General features: G+C 35.3%; 2 protein-coding genes and 1 long non-coding RNA gene across 5 annotated transcripts in view; 2 read left to right on the top strand and 1 right to left on the bottom strand.

The window, feature by feature from the left end:
* The window catches only part of LOC132355058 (uncharacterized), a 249465-nt gene that overhangs the window by 19106 nt on the left and 212160 nt on the right, over positions 1–18199 (bottom strand). The gene's annotated exons all lie outside the window — the stretch shown is intronic.
* Positions 1161–1457, top strand: LOC132355443 (keratin-associated protein 3-3). Its single transcript, XM_059907797.1, has one exon. It carries the CDS (start codon positions 1161–1163, stop codon positions 1455–1457), a length of 297 nt encoding a protein of 98 aa, XP_059763780.1.
* Positions 5642–9343, top strand: KRT40 (keratin 40). The gene is given in 5 exon segments (XM_059908376.1): positions 5642–6088; positions 7060–7142; positions 7411–7621; positions 8506–8726; positions 9244–9343. Coding segments are annotated over 5 exon segments (1062 nt in total).

Raw genomic sequence — 18199 nt, 5'->3', positions numbered from 1 at the left:
ACCATTCTGGAAAGCCGTATGGCAATGAATATCAAAGGCCTTAAAATATCATTAATTAACATTTGCATCAATAATTCTACCTAATAATTAGCCCTGTTTCTGAAATGATAAGAAATGTGCATAAAGATTTACATACACAGTTGTTACTCTTGCCACAATTATCAAAGGGAAAAGTTGCAAATAGCTTAAATGATTAATAATATGAGATTTTTAAGCAACTTAGAAGTAAATTATATGATGAACGCTAGGAAATGTTAAAAATGACATTATCAAATATACTTAAGAATACAAGATAATGAAAATGTATATGTTTAAGTGAAAATGCAAGTTATAGAACCATATGTACAATGTGATTCCAGTGATGTAATAAAATGACAAACAAATGTATGAAAAGTGACTAGAGGGACATATGTAAACATTAATAGAGAATTTCTCTTGATGATAAGATTATGGATAATTTGTTTTCTTTATACTTTTCTATATAGTCCAAATTTTTAATGAATATGTATTATAATATTTTATGATAAAAATGGAATAATAGCATATTTCTCCATATCAATGTAAGTTTGATCTTCAAAAGTCTGAAAACTAAACTAATACAATGTCACATGTCAATTATATATCAATTAAAAATTAGTTAATTTTTTTAAAGTTCCCAAAGCTAAAAGAGAGTTACTAAAATTAAGTGCTCTTTAAAACAAGAATAGTTCATCAGATCAGTTGGTAACAGATAAAGGTAAAGAGAATAAAAACTGACCAGCGACCAGCGCTAGAGAAAAGACCTACATACTACAGGTGTACTGTCATGCATATTCCCCTCCAGGGCTGGTGGAATTATAGTAGCAGAAGCCTTAGGTGATACCTCATAAAGCTTGTGTTCCAGTGACAAATAGCAAGAGTAATCAGTTCAGATTTAGCAAGGAACTCAAATAAAGGTTAATTAGGAAGATAAAGACTCTTTACAAGCATCTAAATGTCAAACCAATCAAAGGATAATGGGTACATTAACATAAACAAGAACCAGGAAAGAAGCCCTCTGGTTGGACCAACACCCATTGGAGAGGGTATATAAGAGCCCCAGAGCAAGAGGAGACATTCACACCTCAGGAGCCTCATCTTTCTTTAAGCCAAACCAATAAAAACCACAGATTCCCAACGCCATGGCTTGCTGCGCTCCCTACTGCTGCAGCGTCCCCACCGGCCCTGCCACCACCATCTGCTCCTCTGACAAATTCTGTCGGTGCGGAGTCTGCCTACCCAGCACCTGCCCACACACGGTTTGGTTACTGGGGCCAACCTGCTGTGACAACTGCCCTCCACCCTGCCACATTCCTCAGCCCTGTGTGCCCACCTGCTTCCTGCTCCACTCTGCCCAGCCCACCCCAGGCCTGGAAAGCATCAACCTCACAACCTTCATTCAGCCCTGCTGTGAGCCCTGCATCCCAAGCTGCTGCTGACCGATGGCTGCCTCGCTCAGTGCCTGACATGGGAAGAGTCAATCCAGAAGTGTTCACCTGTTTCAGTACCTGCAACTAATTGGCTCTGCTTTCGAAGTTGGAACAAGGAGGGCGCTATCACTGACAACCCCCGCAAAAAAGAAACCGAGAGACTTTCAAGGTCCATGTAGCGGATATCAGTAAACAAGGACAGTTGGAATAGGTGGATGCCTAATACGTTTCCCAAAGTTGTTCAGTTCCTTCATTTTAAAGTGTATCTTTCTTTGGGTGCTTTGGGAATTCTGTTTCCAGTCTTGAAAGGTATCTTTCTGGAAATTGAGGCGCTTCTTCATGATTATCCTAATAAATTTTACGTCTCTGGCATAGCACAAATGTCTACAATTACTTCTGTTTATTTTTATTAATCCATTAAATGAATTTCTTAATTCCAAAGGTCAGCACTTTAAGAAACAGAGAACATCTGCAAAACTGAAAAGGGTGGCAGTACAGACAAATATTTCTTGCTTTTGTTGTTCTTGTTGTTTTAAGAAAACTAAATGGCCTTGCATATAAAATGGTCCAACTGGGACTTCCCTGGCGGTCCAGTGGTTAAGACTTAGCCTTCCAATGCAGGGGGTGTGGGTTCAATCCCTGGTTGGGGAGATAAGATCCCACATGCCTCGCTGCCAAAAATCCAAAACATAAAACAGAAGCAATATTGTAACAAATTCAATAAAGACTTTAAAAATGGTCCACATCAAAAAAAAAATCTTTAAAAAAAAATAAACCACAAAAAAATGGTCCAGTATATCAGCATAATTTCCCTGACTTGTCCTCCCCACAAAATGGTTTAAGGTAGGCTGGGAAATACTGAATATGATCCAAAGACCAAACATGATCTAATATATCAACTAATCCAGATGCCTGATCTATTTGTGCAAAAAGATAATAACAATAATATCATTCATTCAATAAACATATTAAATACCTGTTATGTACCCTGTATTTTACTAACCCTGCTAAAAATGAGCTGAAGGTGAGGTCTGGAAGGTGAGGCAGATACACACACAATACCCACTCACTCCCTCATACAATTAATAACTATTTAATGAATGCCAGGCTTTATATAATAATAAAAATATAAGTGCTCTACCAGTAGCATTAGTCAAGTGCTATAGTACCACAAAATTGAGAAAAATTAGGAAATTAAGATTGATACCCCAGTGATAAAGAGAAGAAAGACATAATCAAAGGTAAATTGACTGGAGCTGGAGATCAAAAGAATATGGAAAAGAAGATGTAGTCAAAGATAGATTAGGTAGTAGTGTTATGTCACCAACTGAACATGGGAGCAGAGATGGAGGAGAGAATTAAAAAAGGAAATACTGAGTTCTGCTCTAGACATGTCAAGACACAAGTGGCAAATCTAAATGAAGTTTAGGCAGCTAGAATTTGCACAATAGTGTTCTAGAAGGAAGAAGATGTATGCGGGGAAGTGCAGAAGTCTGAGTAAAAGATCTTGTCAAGTACTTGCAGAAGGCTGGGTTGCATGCACACAGGATGAAATTCCATGAAGTTAGCATAGAGTGGCTGCTGGGGGATAAACAGCTGAATGGACATACCAAAAGTCATTCAATACTAACAGACTGAATTTCCAGCCTATCCAGAGTGGGAAAACTCTGAGTACCTTAGGCATTCAATTGATATTCCAGAAGAACACCCCAAAAGAGTAAGGATCACAGCCTTGAGTAAAGAACACACCAAATTATTCCTGCCCTGGAAAAACCTAAAATCAAGCCTGAGAAGATCAAGAGGATCTTCCAGTGATTTAACTTCCTGTCAGAACAAAACTCAACACTTAAAACTCTGCAACATAATTGATATTTCCTAAAATATATCATCTAAAAGGGACAGCATATAATTTAAAATTTCCAGACATGTGAAGAAGCAGGAAAATCTCATCTATAATCAAGAGAAAAAGCAGCCAATAAAAATAAGTCCATAGATACATAGATGTTAGAATTAGCAGACAACAATCTTAAAACAGATATTATAAATATTTTCATGGATTTAAAGGGAAAGATGAACAATATGTGAAAGAAAGAGTGGACAAGATGAGGAATCTCACCAGAAGAAGTGAAATTTTAAAATTCTGCTTAATAAATAATAAATTAAATTTAAATTATTTAAATTAAGTAAGAGAGAAGCAAATGAAAATTCTAGAACTAAAGAGTATAGTCAAAAATTCAATAGATGTCCTTAATATCATAATAGAAACGGCTAGTTAAATAATAATCTAGTAATAATCAAAATAATCTTAAAATAGAACAAACTTATCAATGTTAGTTGAAACTAACTAACTAATGTTTTAGTTAAAACTAAAACATTGAGAAAACTAAAAAGAAGAAAAATGAACAGAACCTGAGCTTCTAGGACAGTATCAAGTGGTCAAACATACATGAAATTGGAGTTCAAGAATGATAGGAGAGAGAAAGTGGGCAGAAAAACTGGGCGGAGGGGAAGCTGAAAATTTTCCAAATTTAGTGATATATTTTATTAACCAATAAATTCAAGAATCTCAACAAATCCCAAGCAGGATAAATATAACTTAAACACACACACACACACACACACACACACACCCCATCTAGATATATCATAGTCAAACTGCTGAATTAACAAAAATTAATAGAATATCTTTTAAAAGATGAGGGGGAAATACACATTAAAAAGAGGGTAGCAAAGAGAAAAAGAATGTCTAATTTGTATTCAGTTAAGAACTTTTAGCCAAAGTGTTAAAGTATAAAGAGAATTACTAAAATCAAAACCAACTCTGCTCAATGAATAATAAATCCTAAGAGACTATTCTAATCCATGTATCTAAAGTCTCCAGGTTTGGTTTTAGTTGTTTGTTTGTTTTTCCATTATCAGCTATCTAAGGAAGTAGTGCTGAGAGTTAGAAAAAAAAAATCATTTATTCTGAATCATGAAAATTTTAACTTTGTCAGAATAATGGGGTTTTTTTCCCCATAAATATCTTAAAGATTCTGCAGACAGTTTGTTCTGTACACTTTTTTAATGAAATAAATACCACAATTAAAGCCAGGAAAAGTGAAAGTTGGAGATAAAATTTAAGAGAGAATCCAAAAAACTTATATCTCAAATCCCTATCCATTCGGTACTGCACCAGGGATTTTATCCAATGGAACTGCTGGAACCTATACTATAGAATTTTATTCCCAAGTTCCAGTATTTTTAATTTTCATGAAATTGGCCCTTCAAAATTAAATAAGTAAGAAAATAAGAGAAAACAGTTTCCATGCCCCAGAAGAAAAGCCTTCTGTAGCTTCCTTGCCCCTACTCTGAAGTGTCATAAATGAGGGTTTAGTTTCCTGAGAGACTAAAAGATTATAACACAATTTGCATTTCATTCTTATTAGAGATACAGGTAAAAAATAGTATCCCTGATATAAAAATGAGGCATAGGAAATGTGGAGAAAGCAAGTTTCAGGAAATCAAAAATCCCAAGTCCATGTCTTGAGAATCGATTTCTATTTTGGCCTAGAGGGCAAAAGTGATGCCCATCAGTTATGTAAAGTGACTTTTCAATTTGCACACAGGCAGGTATGGTTCATACACACACACTTTAAACCAAGTACACACCTCACCCCACCATGCGAGCACAAAAAGCATCGCAAAGATTGCTAATCGCACAGAACACTTTTATGGTGGTGGCACAAACAAATAAATGGCATTTAAATGAGTTGCAAAATTAATTTTAAAAGAAGACATAAACAGTTTTCAATGCACAGGATCAAAATCTGCAGGAATGTTATTTTCCTCATGTGTAATCAGTTGTATCTACTATTACTGATTGGCCAAATTTTCTTTTTTTCCTTATTCTGTCAAAAGGACAATGCTTCCTACGAAGATTTTCTGAAACTAGTATTTTATCCTATTGGCACATGGAGATTGTGTCCTTATTTAGTAACCTGAAGTTATGCCTCTTTTATGAGGCATAAAACTCTTCTTCAGCAAAAAGCAACACTAATGAACGTTCATATGAAAACTGGCACCAGAAAACATCCGGTGCCTTCTGTAAATAGCCATTTGAGGGGCTCTAGAAAAGTCTCAGGAAGGAATGAGACTTTTGAAGGCAGGCAATCAGAGTTTTGCAATTAGTCTTGTCCTTCACTTCTGATAGGATGGCTTCTGACTATTCCTCCGCTTGCTGCTCTTCTGAGTCGGGTGTCAGGGCTTCTGATCGGGCACTCGCTTCAACCTGTTCCGTGGAAACCACTTGTCTCCCCAGTGCCTGTGCTACATCCAGATGCCAGGCCCCCAGTTTCTTATCGAGGTCTCGCATGCCAACTGGGTGCCTCGCGCCGTGCTGCTTTGCTGGGAGTTGTAATGTTCCGTGCTCGGTGGGGAACTGTGCCTGTTGTGAGGATGGCATGTTCAACAGCAACGAGAAGGAGACGATGCAGTTTCTGAATGACAGACTCGCCAAATATCTGGAGAAGGTGCGGGGGCTGGAGGAGATGAATGCGGACCTGGAATGCAGGATCCGAGAACCCTGTGAAGAGGATGTCCCCTTGGTGTGCCCTGATTATCAGTGTTACTTCGACACCATTGAAGATATCCAGCAAAAGGTCTAGTATCTCATTGCCCGAATGTTTCACCTTCCCAGTCTGTGATGCACTTTATCTTTATACTACAAGAGGCTGCTCTATGGAAGGAAACCAGGTAAAGGTGAGGGACTTCCCAGAGGTAATGTGATGTAGAGGAAAGGGCACTGGACAAAAGGTTAGCAAACATCAACACTAGCCCCTGTGCTGCCACTAATTAGTAAGTGACCATAATAAACTCATTTACCTCTGAATTTACCTTTATCAGCTAGAGAATGAGGAAAAACTGTGTTATATCTATAATTACTTCTGTATGCAACACGGTACGTGTACATTATTTTTAACATAGATATTGAAATGTCATTTTTTTCCACAAGTCACTTTATTTTTTTAAATTAATTTTTATTGGAGTATAGTTGCTTTATAATGTTGTGTTAGTTTCTACTGTACAGCAAAATGAATCAGCTATACATATATCCCCTCTTTTTTGGATTTCCTTCCCATTTAGGTCACCACAGTGCATTAAGTAGAGTTCTCTGTGCTATACAGTATGTTCTCATTAGCTATCTATTTTATACGTAGTATCAATAGTGTATATGTGTCAATAAAAGCTTTTTAAATGTCATCTTTTTAATCATATAATTTTACCTAGTAATTATGTCCTTTTCTTACTGATGAATTTTTATTATCATGGATACGGATATAGTCATAATACAAACTACCTCTGGAGAAAAACTGGAGTTCGATGGCCAAGGAATATTGCAAAATGTCTTAGGTCATTTAAAAAACTAAACCTTTTTATTGCTCTATTTTGTCTATAAATTGGCACTCCTTTTTTCTTCATGAAGTGACATGGTTAATAAAAGCAGGCTGAAAGCTATTTTATATTTTCTTATAAAGACTTTTAAAAGATAAACAATGGCATAGCTGTTAACCATGTACATATGTGGGTTTCTTTCAAAGAACCATTTATGACATAATAACTTACTTCCCAGATCTTGTGTACAGAGGCAGAGAATTCTAGAGTTGCTGTACAGCTTGACAACTGCAAACTGGCTGCCGATGACTTCAGGTCAAAGTAAGTTTAATTTGAATTTGAAAATAGTTTATGGTGCCTCTTTCTCTCCTTCTCTCACGTACCTACACACACACATCACAAGTATTCTCTATATAATATTTTTCAAGCTAAGAATGCTCACAAAACTTGAATTTTTCATGATTTGGGGTGTAGAAGAAATTAAGGCATGTGGGTTCCTTGAGGTCATGTGTCACTCATCTGTGTGCCCCAGCACTTTGCGCAGTGTCCTGCAGAGTAAGCGTCGGCTATATCTCTTTTGCTGTGAAAGGTACGAGTCTGAACTGTCTCTTCGCCAGCTGGTAGAGAATGACATCAGTGGCCTGCGTGGGATCCTGGGTGAGCCAACCCTGTGCAAATCCAATCTGGAGGCCCACGGGGATTCTCTGAAGGATGATCTCCTTTGCTTTAAGAAAAACCATGAAGAGGTGAGGAAAATGGCAAAATCACTGAAGGGATCTAAGAGTGACAAAGTTAAACTGGTAGAGCTCATGTTGTGTATATAAATGGAACTTGGGTAGATGTTGCTTAACGTGGAATAAAATTACTCTAGGCAGTCTGATCATTCTGGTGTGTCTCTGAATGTAAATATGAAATGACCACTGGACAGTGCCAGATGGAGGAACCAAACCCTTCACCTGCCATTACTTTTGGGGAGGAGACAACTCCACAAATGGCTTTCCTGGATGCTTTATGCTACTCCTAACTCTAATCCAATTCATAAGGTATGAAAATCAGGCTGATAATCACAGCACCACTGTGTGTGCCACATTAGGTCCTATAGAGAATACCTGGGTGAATAATAGCTGAGCATTCATCTTGCAAGAGGCACAATGCTAATTTAAGCCTCACAATAACCTTATGGGGTAAATCCCTTTACTGACCCCATTATACAGATGAGGAAAACAGAGATTAAGTAATAGGAGGTCATGCAATTTTTAAGCAGCAAAAGTGGAAGCTGAATCCAAGTGGTTCAATCCCAGAACCTCTTCTCTTAACCACACTAGGACCCTGGAGCACATATACATTTCCTCTCAAATGTTTTTGATCCTCTGTAGGCTACACAAGTATGTTTCAGGTTGCAGTGGTCATAGTGGTAATGATAACACTTACTACCCTTAAATTTTTTCCAGACCGTGTTTTAGATACTTTATATATATTTACTCATTTAACCCTCCCAAACATCCTATGAGATAGGTACTTTTCATTCCTCATTTTTTATAGAGTAAAACTGAGGCGCAGAGAAGCTAGGTAATTTTCCCAAAGTCACACTGGAAAAAAAGGATAGAGCAAGGTTGAAAAACAGGCCATCTAGCACCAGAGACTGTGTTACAACAGCTTTTTTTACACTCTTTTCCTTCTGCAGACAGAATCTCTGGAATGCACCGTGGCAGAAACCGAGGCCCAGTACAGCTCCCAGCTGGCCCACATACAGTGCCTGACTGATAATGTGGAGAAGCAGCTGGCCGAGATCCGCTGCGATCTCGAACGGCAGAACCAGGAATAGGAGGTGCTGCTGGACACCAAGGCCCGGCTGGAGTGTGAGATCAACACACACTGGGGGCTGCTGGAGAGCGAGGACTGCAGGCAAGTTCCACACAATTACTCTCAAAATCCCCCAGAGTCACAAAGAGACTCATGTAAGACAATCCTGTTTCCCCAAGATCTGGCCAAGGTCAAACCTCCTTAATGTGTTAAAAGATCTTCTTAAAGAGTGACGAAAAGCAGCGAGGCTAATCACATGACAATAGAAATGTTCAAAATATTCCAAAGTTCTAAAGCAAAAAAAATATTACATATGACATTTCAAGCTGGGAGTCTCCCTTTGCTCCTGTCTTCCATTAAAGGAAACTCAAGAACACGCATAAGATGGCATTTGCCAAGTGAAGAAAATACATAAAACTTATTCAACTGTTAATGCTTCAGTGAGCATGAAGTGACAATTCTGGGTCCAGGGATAAAATAGGCTTCAGTCAAATGTTACTCTGCAAAGAGTGTTCTTCAGAACATAATTTGCTGGGCAAATTTTAGCAGATTTTTTTCTGAGTTGACATTTTATCCAGCTTCCCCATATTAAGCTTAGTTAAAAACGGATTTTCCACAGGCTTCCCTGTAACCCATGTTCTGCAACAAGCATGTCAAACAACACTTGTGAGCCACGCTTGGCAAACATAATTTGAACAATGGAAAACTGCTGTACATGAAGGTTAAACACCCAGGACGGCAGATGGAGGAATGGAAGCCAGCAGCGTCCTGGAAAGGAGATGGCGCTTCAATCAGGGACATCCAAACTTGAAACTCAAGTCAAGAAGGCTTTCATATTCTAAATTTCTCCTCTAAGCATCCACAATGTATTTATGTTTTATCATTTCCTCTTCTGCTTGCTTATTTGTGATATCCTAGGAGTTTATAAAGCTTTCTTGCTGATCTCCAAATAAAATGCTTTCATTCCTTTAGCATGGTAAATACAGCCTTGTAGCTTATTACTGTTTTTTTTTAAAAATTTCAGCTTTATTGAGGTATAATTGACAAATAAAATTGTAAGATATTTAAAGTATACATCTTAGTGATTTAAGTTTTGTATTTTGGGATCTTGTTTAAGAAACCTTTCCCCATCCTAAGTCACAAAGATATTCTCCTGCTTCTTCTTCCATTAGCCTCATTGTTTTACATTTCTATTTGTAACTTTAAGCTATCTGAAGTTTACCTTTGTATTTAGTGTAAGGTAGGGATTTAACTTAATTTTTCATCATACTGTAAACCAGTTTTATCAACACACTTTCTAAGCAATCTATTCTTTCCTCATGAAGATGGCTTTGCCACCTTTGTGGTGCTGCCTTTCTTGTACATCAAGTTCTATATACAATCATCTGCTACTGGACATTTAGGATATAAGAATAAATATTCTCACACATTTAAACAGCAAAGTAGAGAATTTCCAGAAAGATGAAGTAGATGTATATTTCCCCATTCCTCTTCTTAAGTATGGCTAAAAATCCTAGAAATCACATATAAAAACAAATAAAAGCAGACTCTGGAATGTGGAAGAAGCCAAACCAACTAGAGTCCTTGATATACAAGGAACAACAGATGAGCTCCCTGGGGTTTCTTTTTGCCTCATATATCCTGGAGTTGGAAACTAGAGAAACCAACAACCCAGAAACACCAGCTGGTGCAGACAGAAAAAAAAAATGCTCTAAGAAGAGGAGAGTAAAGGGAGGTAAACAGAGGTAAGGTTTGTATAGTTCACTTGAACTGATAAAACGTCAAGCCCAGTAGACCATGATAAGTTATATATGTATAATACAACACCTAGAGCAACTACTTAAAAAGATATGCAAAGAAATACACTTTAAAACATTATAGATAAATCAAAATAGAATTCTAAAATGTATTCAAGTAACCTACAGGAAGGCAGGAAAAAGAAAGAAAAATGAAAGAAAAAAACAGGGAACAAACAGAAAACAAAAAATAAAATGTAGACTTAAGCCCTACCATATCAATTACAGCAAATGGAAATGGTTTAAACACACCAATTAAAAGGCAGAGATTGGCATAAGGAATAAAAAAGCATGACACAATTATATACTTTCAACAAGAAGCTCACTTCAAATATAATGATATAGGTAGGTTGAAAGTGATACAAATGAAATTATTTACGAAACAGAAACAGACTCACAGACCTAGAGAACGAACTTATGGTTACCAGGGGGGAAGGGAGGATGGAGGGATAGATTGGGAGTTTGGGATTGACACACATACACTCCTATATTTAAAATAGATAACAAACAAGAACCTACTGTATAGCACAGGAAACTCTGCTCAATATTCTGTAATAACCTAAATGGGAAAAGAATTTGAAAAATAATAGATACATGTATATGTATAACTGAATCACTTTGTTGTACACCTGAAACTAACCAACACTATTAATCAACAATACTCTAATATAAAATAAAAATTAAAAATTAAAAAATTAAAAAATATAAAAAATTAAAAAGAAAGTAAAGGGATTGAAAACAAAACAAAATACATGATTATTCATAGAAGCTTTATTTGTAATAGTCAACAACTGCAAACAACGAAAATGTTCTCAAGATCTCAAGGTCATTATGCTGAGTGAAAAAAGGCAGTCTCGGTCATATACTGTATGATTTGACACACTTGAAATGACAAAATTATAGAGATGGAGAACAAATTAGATATAGCATGAAGGAGATCTTTGTGGTGGTTGAACTGTTGCACATCTTGATTACAGTTGTGGTTACATTAATCTACACATGTGGAAAAAATTATATAGAACTAAACAAATGCATTGTATCAATGCCAACTTCCTGATTTTACAACTGTACAACAGTTGAGTAAGATATAACCATTGGAGAAAACTAGGGTACATGGAACCTCTCTATACTATCTTTACAACTTACTGTGAATCTATTGTTTTAAAATTTAAGAGGTTTTTTAAAAACACAGTAGAAAGCTGAAGAAAAGTTCTTCTTTTCACTTTTTTATTTCTATTTTTTCGAGCACTAAGAAATAAAGCACCTAATAATAGTTAATACACGGTAGGTTTAAAGAAAAACCAAGTTTGAGACCTAAAATTTTATGCTAGATGTTTTTACATAGCACTCTCCTGATTTAACAACAACAAAAAAGTAGTGAAAATACTCAAAATAAACTAGTGGAAGTTTATTTGTTCTCTGAATCTATGAGTCTGTTTTCATTTTGAGTTTTTTTTTTGTTTGTTTTGTTTTGTTTTGTTTTGTTTAACTTTTTTTAAAAAATTAATTAATTAATTAATTTGTTTTTGGCTGTGTTGGGTCTTCGTTTCCGTGCGAGGGTCTTCTCCAGCCGCGGCAAGCGGGGGCCACTCTTCATCGCGGTGTGCGGGCCTCTCACCATCGTGGCCTCTCCTGTTGCGGAGCACAGGCTCCAGACGCGCAGGCTCAGCAGTTGTGGCTCACGGGCCCAGTTGCTCCGCGGCATGTGGGATCCTCCCAGACCAGGGCCCGAACCCGTGTGCCCCACACTGGCAGGCAAATTCTCAACCACTGCGCCACCAGGGAAGCCCTGTTTTGTTTTTTATATTCAACATATAAGTGAGATCATATGGTGTTTGTCTTTCTCTGACTTATTTCACTGAGCATAATACACTCTAGATACATCCATGTTGTCGCAAATGGCAAGATTTCATTTCTTTATGGCTGAGCATTCCATCTTCTTTATCCATTCATCTATCAATGGACACTTAAGTTGCTTCTGTATCTTGGCTATTGTAAATAATGCTGCAATGAAGATGTGGTTGCATATATCTTTTTTAGTTAGTGTTTTTGTTTTCTTCAGGTAAATACTCAGAAGTGAAATATCTGGATCACAGGGCATTTTATTTTTAATCTTTTGAGGAACCTCCATACTGTTTTCCATAGTGGCTGCACCAATTTATATTTGTCCACAACCCTTTTCTCCACATCCTCATCAACACTTGTTATTTGTTGTTTTTCTGATGATAGGCATTCTGACAGGTGTGAGGTGGTATCTCATTATGATTTTGATTCACATTTCCTTGATGATTAGTGATGTTGAGAATTTTTTCATGTGCCTGTTGGCCATCTGTATGTCTTCTTTGGAAAAATGTCAATTCAGGTCCTCTGCCCATGTTTGATTGGGTTGATAGGGGTTTTTTTGATGTTGACTTGTCTGAGTTCTTTGCATATTTTGAATATTAACCCCTTATCAGATATATCATTTGAAAATCTTTTCTCCAATTCATTAGGCAGCCTTTACATTTTGTTGATGGTTTCCTTTGCTGCACAAAACGTTTTAGTTTGATGTGTTCCCATTTGTTTATTTTTACTTTTGTTTCCCTTGCCTGAAGAAACATATTAAAAAATATATTGCTAAGACCAATGTCAAAGAGAGCATACTGCCTATGTTTTCTTCTAGGAGTTTTAGGATTTTAAGTCTTACACTTAAGTCTTTAATCCATTTTGAGTTGACTTTTGTATATGGTGTGAAAAAAAGTGGTCTAGTTTCATTCTTTTACATGTCACTGTCCAGTTATCCCAACACCACTTACTGAAGAGACTGTCTTTTCCCCATTGTATATTCTTGCATTCTTTGCCATAGATTAATTGACCATATGTGTGTGGGTTTATTTCTGGGCTCTCTATTCTGTTCCACCAATCTATGCTTCTGTTTTTGTGCCAGTACCATACTGTTTTGATGCTGTAGCTTTTTAGTATGGTTTAAAATCAGGGAGTGTGATACTGCCTGCTTTGTTCTTTCTCAAGGTTGCTTTTGCTATTTGGAGGTCTTCTGTGGCTCCATACAAAATTTAGGATTATTTGTTCTAGTTCTGTAAAAAATTTCTTTGGTATTTCTATAGTGATTGTATTGAATCTCTAGCTTGTCTTGTGTAGTATGGTTATTTTAACAATTTTATATCTTCCAATCCATGAAAGATTGCACAGTCTTCAGTTTCTTTCATCAACATCTTATAGTTTTCAGAGTACAGGTCTTCCACCTCCTGATTAAGTTTATTCCTAGATATTCTATTATTTTTGATGTAATTTAAATGGGATTGTTTTCTTCATTTCTCTTTCTGATAGTTTGATGTTAGTATATAGAAATGCAACAGATTTCTGTATATTAATTTTATATCCTGCAATTTTACTGAATTCATTCATTAATTCTAATAGTTTTGGGGTAGCATCTTTAGTATATTCTACATATAGTGACAAGTCATCTGCAAACATTGACAGTTTTACTTCTTCCTTTCTAATTTAGATTCCTTTTACTTCTTTTTCTTCTCTGATTGCTGTGACTAAGACTTCCAATACTATGTTGAATAAAAGTGGTAAGAGTGGGCCTCATCTTGTTCCTGATCTTAAAAGAAATGCTTTCAAATTCCATCATTGAGTAAAATGTTAGCTGTGGATTTATCATATATGACCCATATTTTGTTGAGATATGTTCCTTTTACACCCACTTTGTTGAGAGTTTTATAATAAATGGATGTTAAATTTTGCCAAAAGTTTTTCTACATCTTTTGGGATGATCATATAGTTTTTATTCTTCTGTTTGTTAATGTGTTGTATCATGTTGATTGACTTGCAGGTACTGTACCATCATTACATCTCTGAGATAAATCCCATTTGATCACGGTATATGATCCTTTTCACGTATTGTTGAATTCAGTTTGCTAATATTTTGTTGAGAATTTTTGTATCTGTGTTCATCAGTGATATTGGCCTGTAATTTTCATTTTTTTGTGGTGTCTTGTCTGGTTTTGGTATTGGGGTGATGTTGGCCTCATAGAATGAGTTTAGAAGCATTCCTTTCTCTGCAACTTTTTGGAATAGTTTGAGAAGGATAAGCATTGACTCTTCTTTAAATGTTTGGTAGAATTCACCTGTGAAGCTATGTGGTCCTGGACTTTTGTTTGTTGAGAGTTTTTTGTATTATTGATTCAACTTCATTATTGGTAATCTTCTGTTCATATTTTCTATTTCTTCCTGATTCAGTCTTGGCAGATTGTACATTTCTAAGAGTATATCCATTTCTTCTAAGTTGTCCATTTTATTGGTGTATAATTGTTCATAGTAATTTCTTATGTTCCCTTGTATTTCTGTGGTATCAGTTGTAACCACTCCTCTTTCATTTCTGATTTTATTTATTTGGGGCCTCTCTCTTTTTTTTCCTGATGAATCTGAATAAAAGTTTATTGATTTTATCTTTTCAAAGAACGAGCTCTTAGTTTCATTGATCTACTCTATTGTGGTTTTATTAGCCTTTATTTCATTTACTTCCACTCTGATCTTTATTATTTCTGTCCCTCTACAAACTTTGTGCTTTGTTCTTTTTTTCCTTGTTCCTTTAGGTGTAAGGTTAGATTGTTTATTTGAGATTTTTCTTGTTTCCTAATGTAGGCTTGTATTTCTATAAACTTCCCTCTTGGAACAGCTTCTGCTGTTTTCTATAGATTTTGGATCATTGTGTTTCCATTTTCATTTGTCTCAAGTATTTTTTGATTTCCTCTCTGATTTCTTCAGTGACCCATTGGTTGTTTAGTAACATGTTGTTTAGATTCCAGTGTTTGTTGTTTTTGCAGTTTTTTTCTTGTAGTTGTTTTTAGTCTCATACTGTTGTGGTTAGAAAAGATGCTTGATATGATTTCAATCTGCTTAAATTTATTGAGACTTGTTTTGTGGCCTAGATCCATAGATCCATGTGATCTATCCTGGAGAATGTTCCATGTACACTTGAAAAGCATGTGTATTCTGCTGTTTGGGAGTAAAATGTTCTGTATACATCAATTAATTCTATCTGATCTAACATGCTGTTTAAGGCCAGTGTTTCCTTGTTGATTTTCTGTCCAGATGATCTGTCCACTGATATAAGTGGGGTGTTAAAGTTCCCCTTTATTATTGTGTTACTGTCAATTTCTCCCCTTATGTTTGTTAATATTTACTTTATGTATTTAGGTGCCCATATGTTGGGTGCATATATATTTACAATTGTTATCCCTTCTTGTTGGATCGATCCCTTTATCATTATGTAACGTCCTTTTTTGTCTCTTGTTATAGTCTTTGTTTTAAAGTCTATTTTTTCTGATATAAGTATTGTTACCCTAGCTTTCTTTTCATTTCAATTTGCATGGAATACTTTGTTCCATCTCCTCATTTTCAATCTGTGTGTGTCTTTAGATCTGAAGTGAATCTCTTATAGGCAGCTTTTATATGGGTCTTGATTTTTTACCCATTCAGACACTCTGTGTCTTTTGATTGCAGCATTTAGTCCATTTACATTTAATGTAATTATTGGTAGGTGTGTCCTTATTGTCATTGTTTTGTAGTTCTTTTTTATTCATTTCTTCTTCTTTTGCTCTATTCTCTGGTGGATTTGAAGACTATTTTTAGTGTTACGTTTGTATTCCTTTCTCTTTTTTGTGTGTGTATCTACTGTAGGTTTTGGTTTGTGGTTACCATGAGGTCCATATCATATATATATATATAACGTATATAATATATATTTGATCATTATTTTAAGTTGATAATCTCTTAAATTTGAATGCATTCTAACAATCCTGCATTTTTACTCTCCCTCCCCCAACATTTAATGTTTTTGTTATAGTTCACATCTTTTTGTTTTGTGTATCCCTTAATTATTTATTGTGGATATAGATGATTTCACTAGTTTTGTCTTTTAACCTTCCTACATCTGAGCCTTCAGCAAGTTGTCATCTTTTTGTAATGGTAACATCAAAGATCACTGATCACAGATCACCATAACAAATATAACAAAAATGAAAAAGTTTGAAATATTGTAGGAATTACCAAAATGTGACAGAGACATGAAGTGACAAATGCTGTTGGGAAAATGATGCTGATAAACTTGCTTAATGCAAGTTATCACAAACTTTCAATGTGTAAAAAATGCAAAATCTGTGAAGTGCAATTAAACAAGGCATGCCTATACATGTAACCTTCACATTTAAGTGTTTAATCCATCATTAATTAATTTTTGTGTATAGTGTGAGGTAGAGCTCAAGATGTATTAGTTTTTGCTATATAATTATCTAATTAATTGAGCAACATTTATTGAAAAGGCTATCTTTTTCTCATTGACTTACTTTGGAATCTTTGTCAGAAACCAATTGACCACAAATTTGAGTCTATTTCTAGACTCTATATTCTTTTTTGCTGATCTAATTGCCAACACTTATGCCAATATCAAACTGCCTTGATTATAGTAGCTTTATAGTAACTTATATGAATTTACACTCCCACCAGAAATAAATTAGAGGTTGTACACAATACAATGTGTCTGTTATCAAACTTTGACTTTTTTTTCAGTCTGTTAGGTGGAAAAATAAAATGATATCTCAGTGTAGTTTAAATTTACATTTCCTTTTTTATTAGTGACATTGAACACTTTTTCTAAGGCACTTTTAAAAGTTCCTTCCTTATTTTCCTTCTGATCACGTCTGTGGTATAATTGCAGATGTTCTTTCCCAATTTGTCATCTCTCTTCTGATTTTATAGGTTTTTTTTTTACCCATGCACAAGTTATTTGATGTTAAATTTATAAGTTTTATATGGTTTCTTAATTTTGAGTCATTATTAGAAAGGCCTTCTGACTGCAAATTTATAAAAGGATTTTCCTATGTTTTCTTTTAGTACATTTTTGATATTATTTTTTCATATTTGAATTTTTGTAAATTTGTGCTACTATAAGGCATTAGGTATGATTCCAACATCTCTTGCCCTTACCCCAACCCTGAGTGATACAGAATTGAACATTCCTTCCCCTTCCCCAATCCTGAGTGATACAGAACTGTCCCCAAACTGTATATGATAGTCTGTCTTTTCCCCATTGATTTAAATGTCACATTTATCATATACTAAATCTCAAGCTCTTTGGGAATCTATTTCTAGACTTCTTAGTCTATTTTATTGGTCAGTCTGAATATTCATGCATCAATACTACATTTTAATTATTGAGGTTTAAAATACATTTTATTATTAATACCTGGAAGTACTGGTCTTTCTGTAGCTTTTCTTTTTTAGAATTTTCCTGGCCATTCTAATTGGTTTTATTTTTCTCATAAAACTTCAGAATTATCTTGTCTAGTTGAAAAAGTCACTTAATGAGACAATCTCAAGTTTATTGAGATCTAAGTGAAATTAATGTAGATATAATTGATTATTTTTTAATGATGACTACAGTATTTCAGTCCAAGAACATAATGTATCTTTCCATTTATTCTAGTTTTCTGTTCTTCAGTGTATTTTAACATTTTATTCTTGTAGATCTTGTATCTTTCTAACTAAATTTATTCCTGCATATTTTATATTTGTTGGTGCTATTGTAAATTGTGTTTTTTTCCTTCCATTGTGTGTTACGCAGAATAATGGGTCCCCAAAGATGTTCATGTCCTAATCTCAGAACCTTTGAATATGTTAGTCTACATGACAAAGGAAAAGTAAGGTTACTAGTCAGCTGACCTTAAAATAGGAAGATTATCCTAGATGATATGAGTGGGAATAATATAATCACAA

The sequence above is a fragment of the Balaenoptera ricei genome, chromosome 20 (genome assembly GCF_028023285.1).
Source record: "Balaenoptera ricei isolate mBalRic1 chromosome 20, mBalRic1.hap2, whole genome shotgun sequence".
NCBI lineage: Eukaryota > Metazoa > Chordata > Mammalia > Artiodactyla > Balaenopteridae > Balaenoptera > Balaenoptera ricei.
The sequence above is the reverse complement of the archived record's forward strand: the minus strand, read 5'-3'. Positions and strand labels throughout refer to the sequence as shown.

Coding starts and splice junctions, on each gene's coding strand:
- LOC132355443 (XM_059907797.1), top strand. CDS start 1,161: ATGGCTTGCTGCGCTCCCTACTGCTGCAGCGTCCCCACCGGCCCTGCC.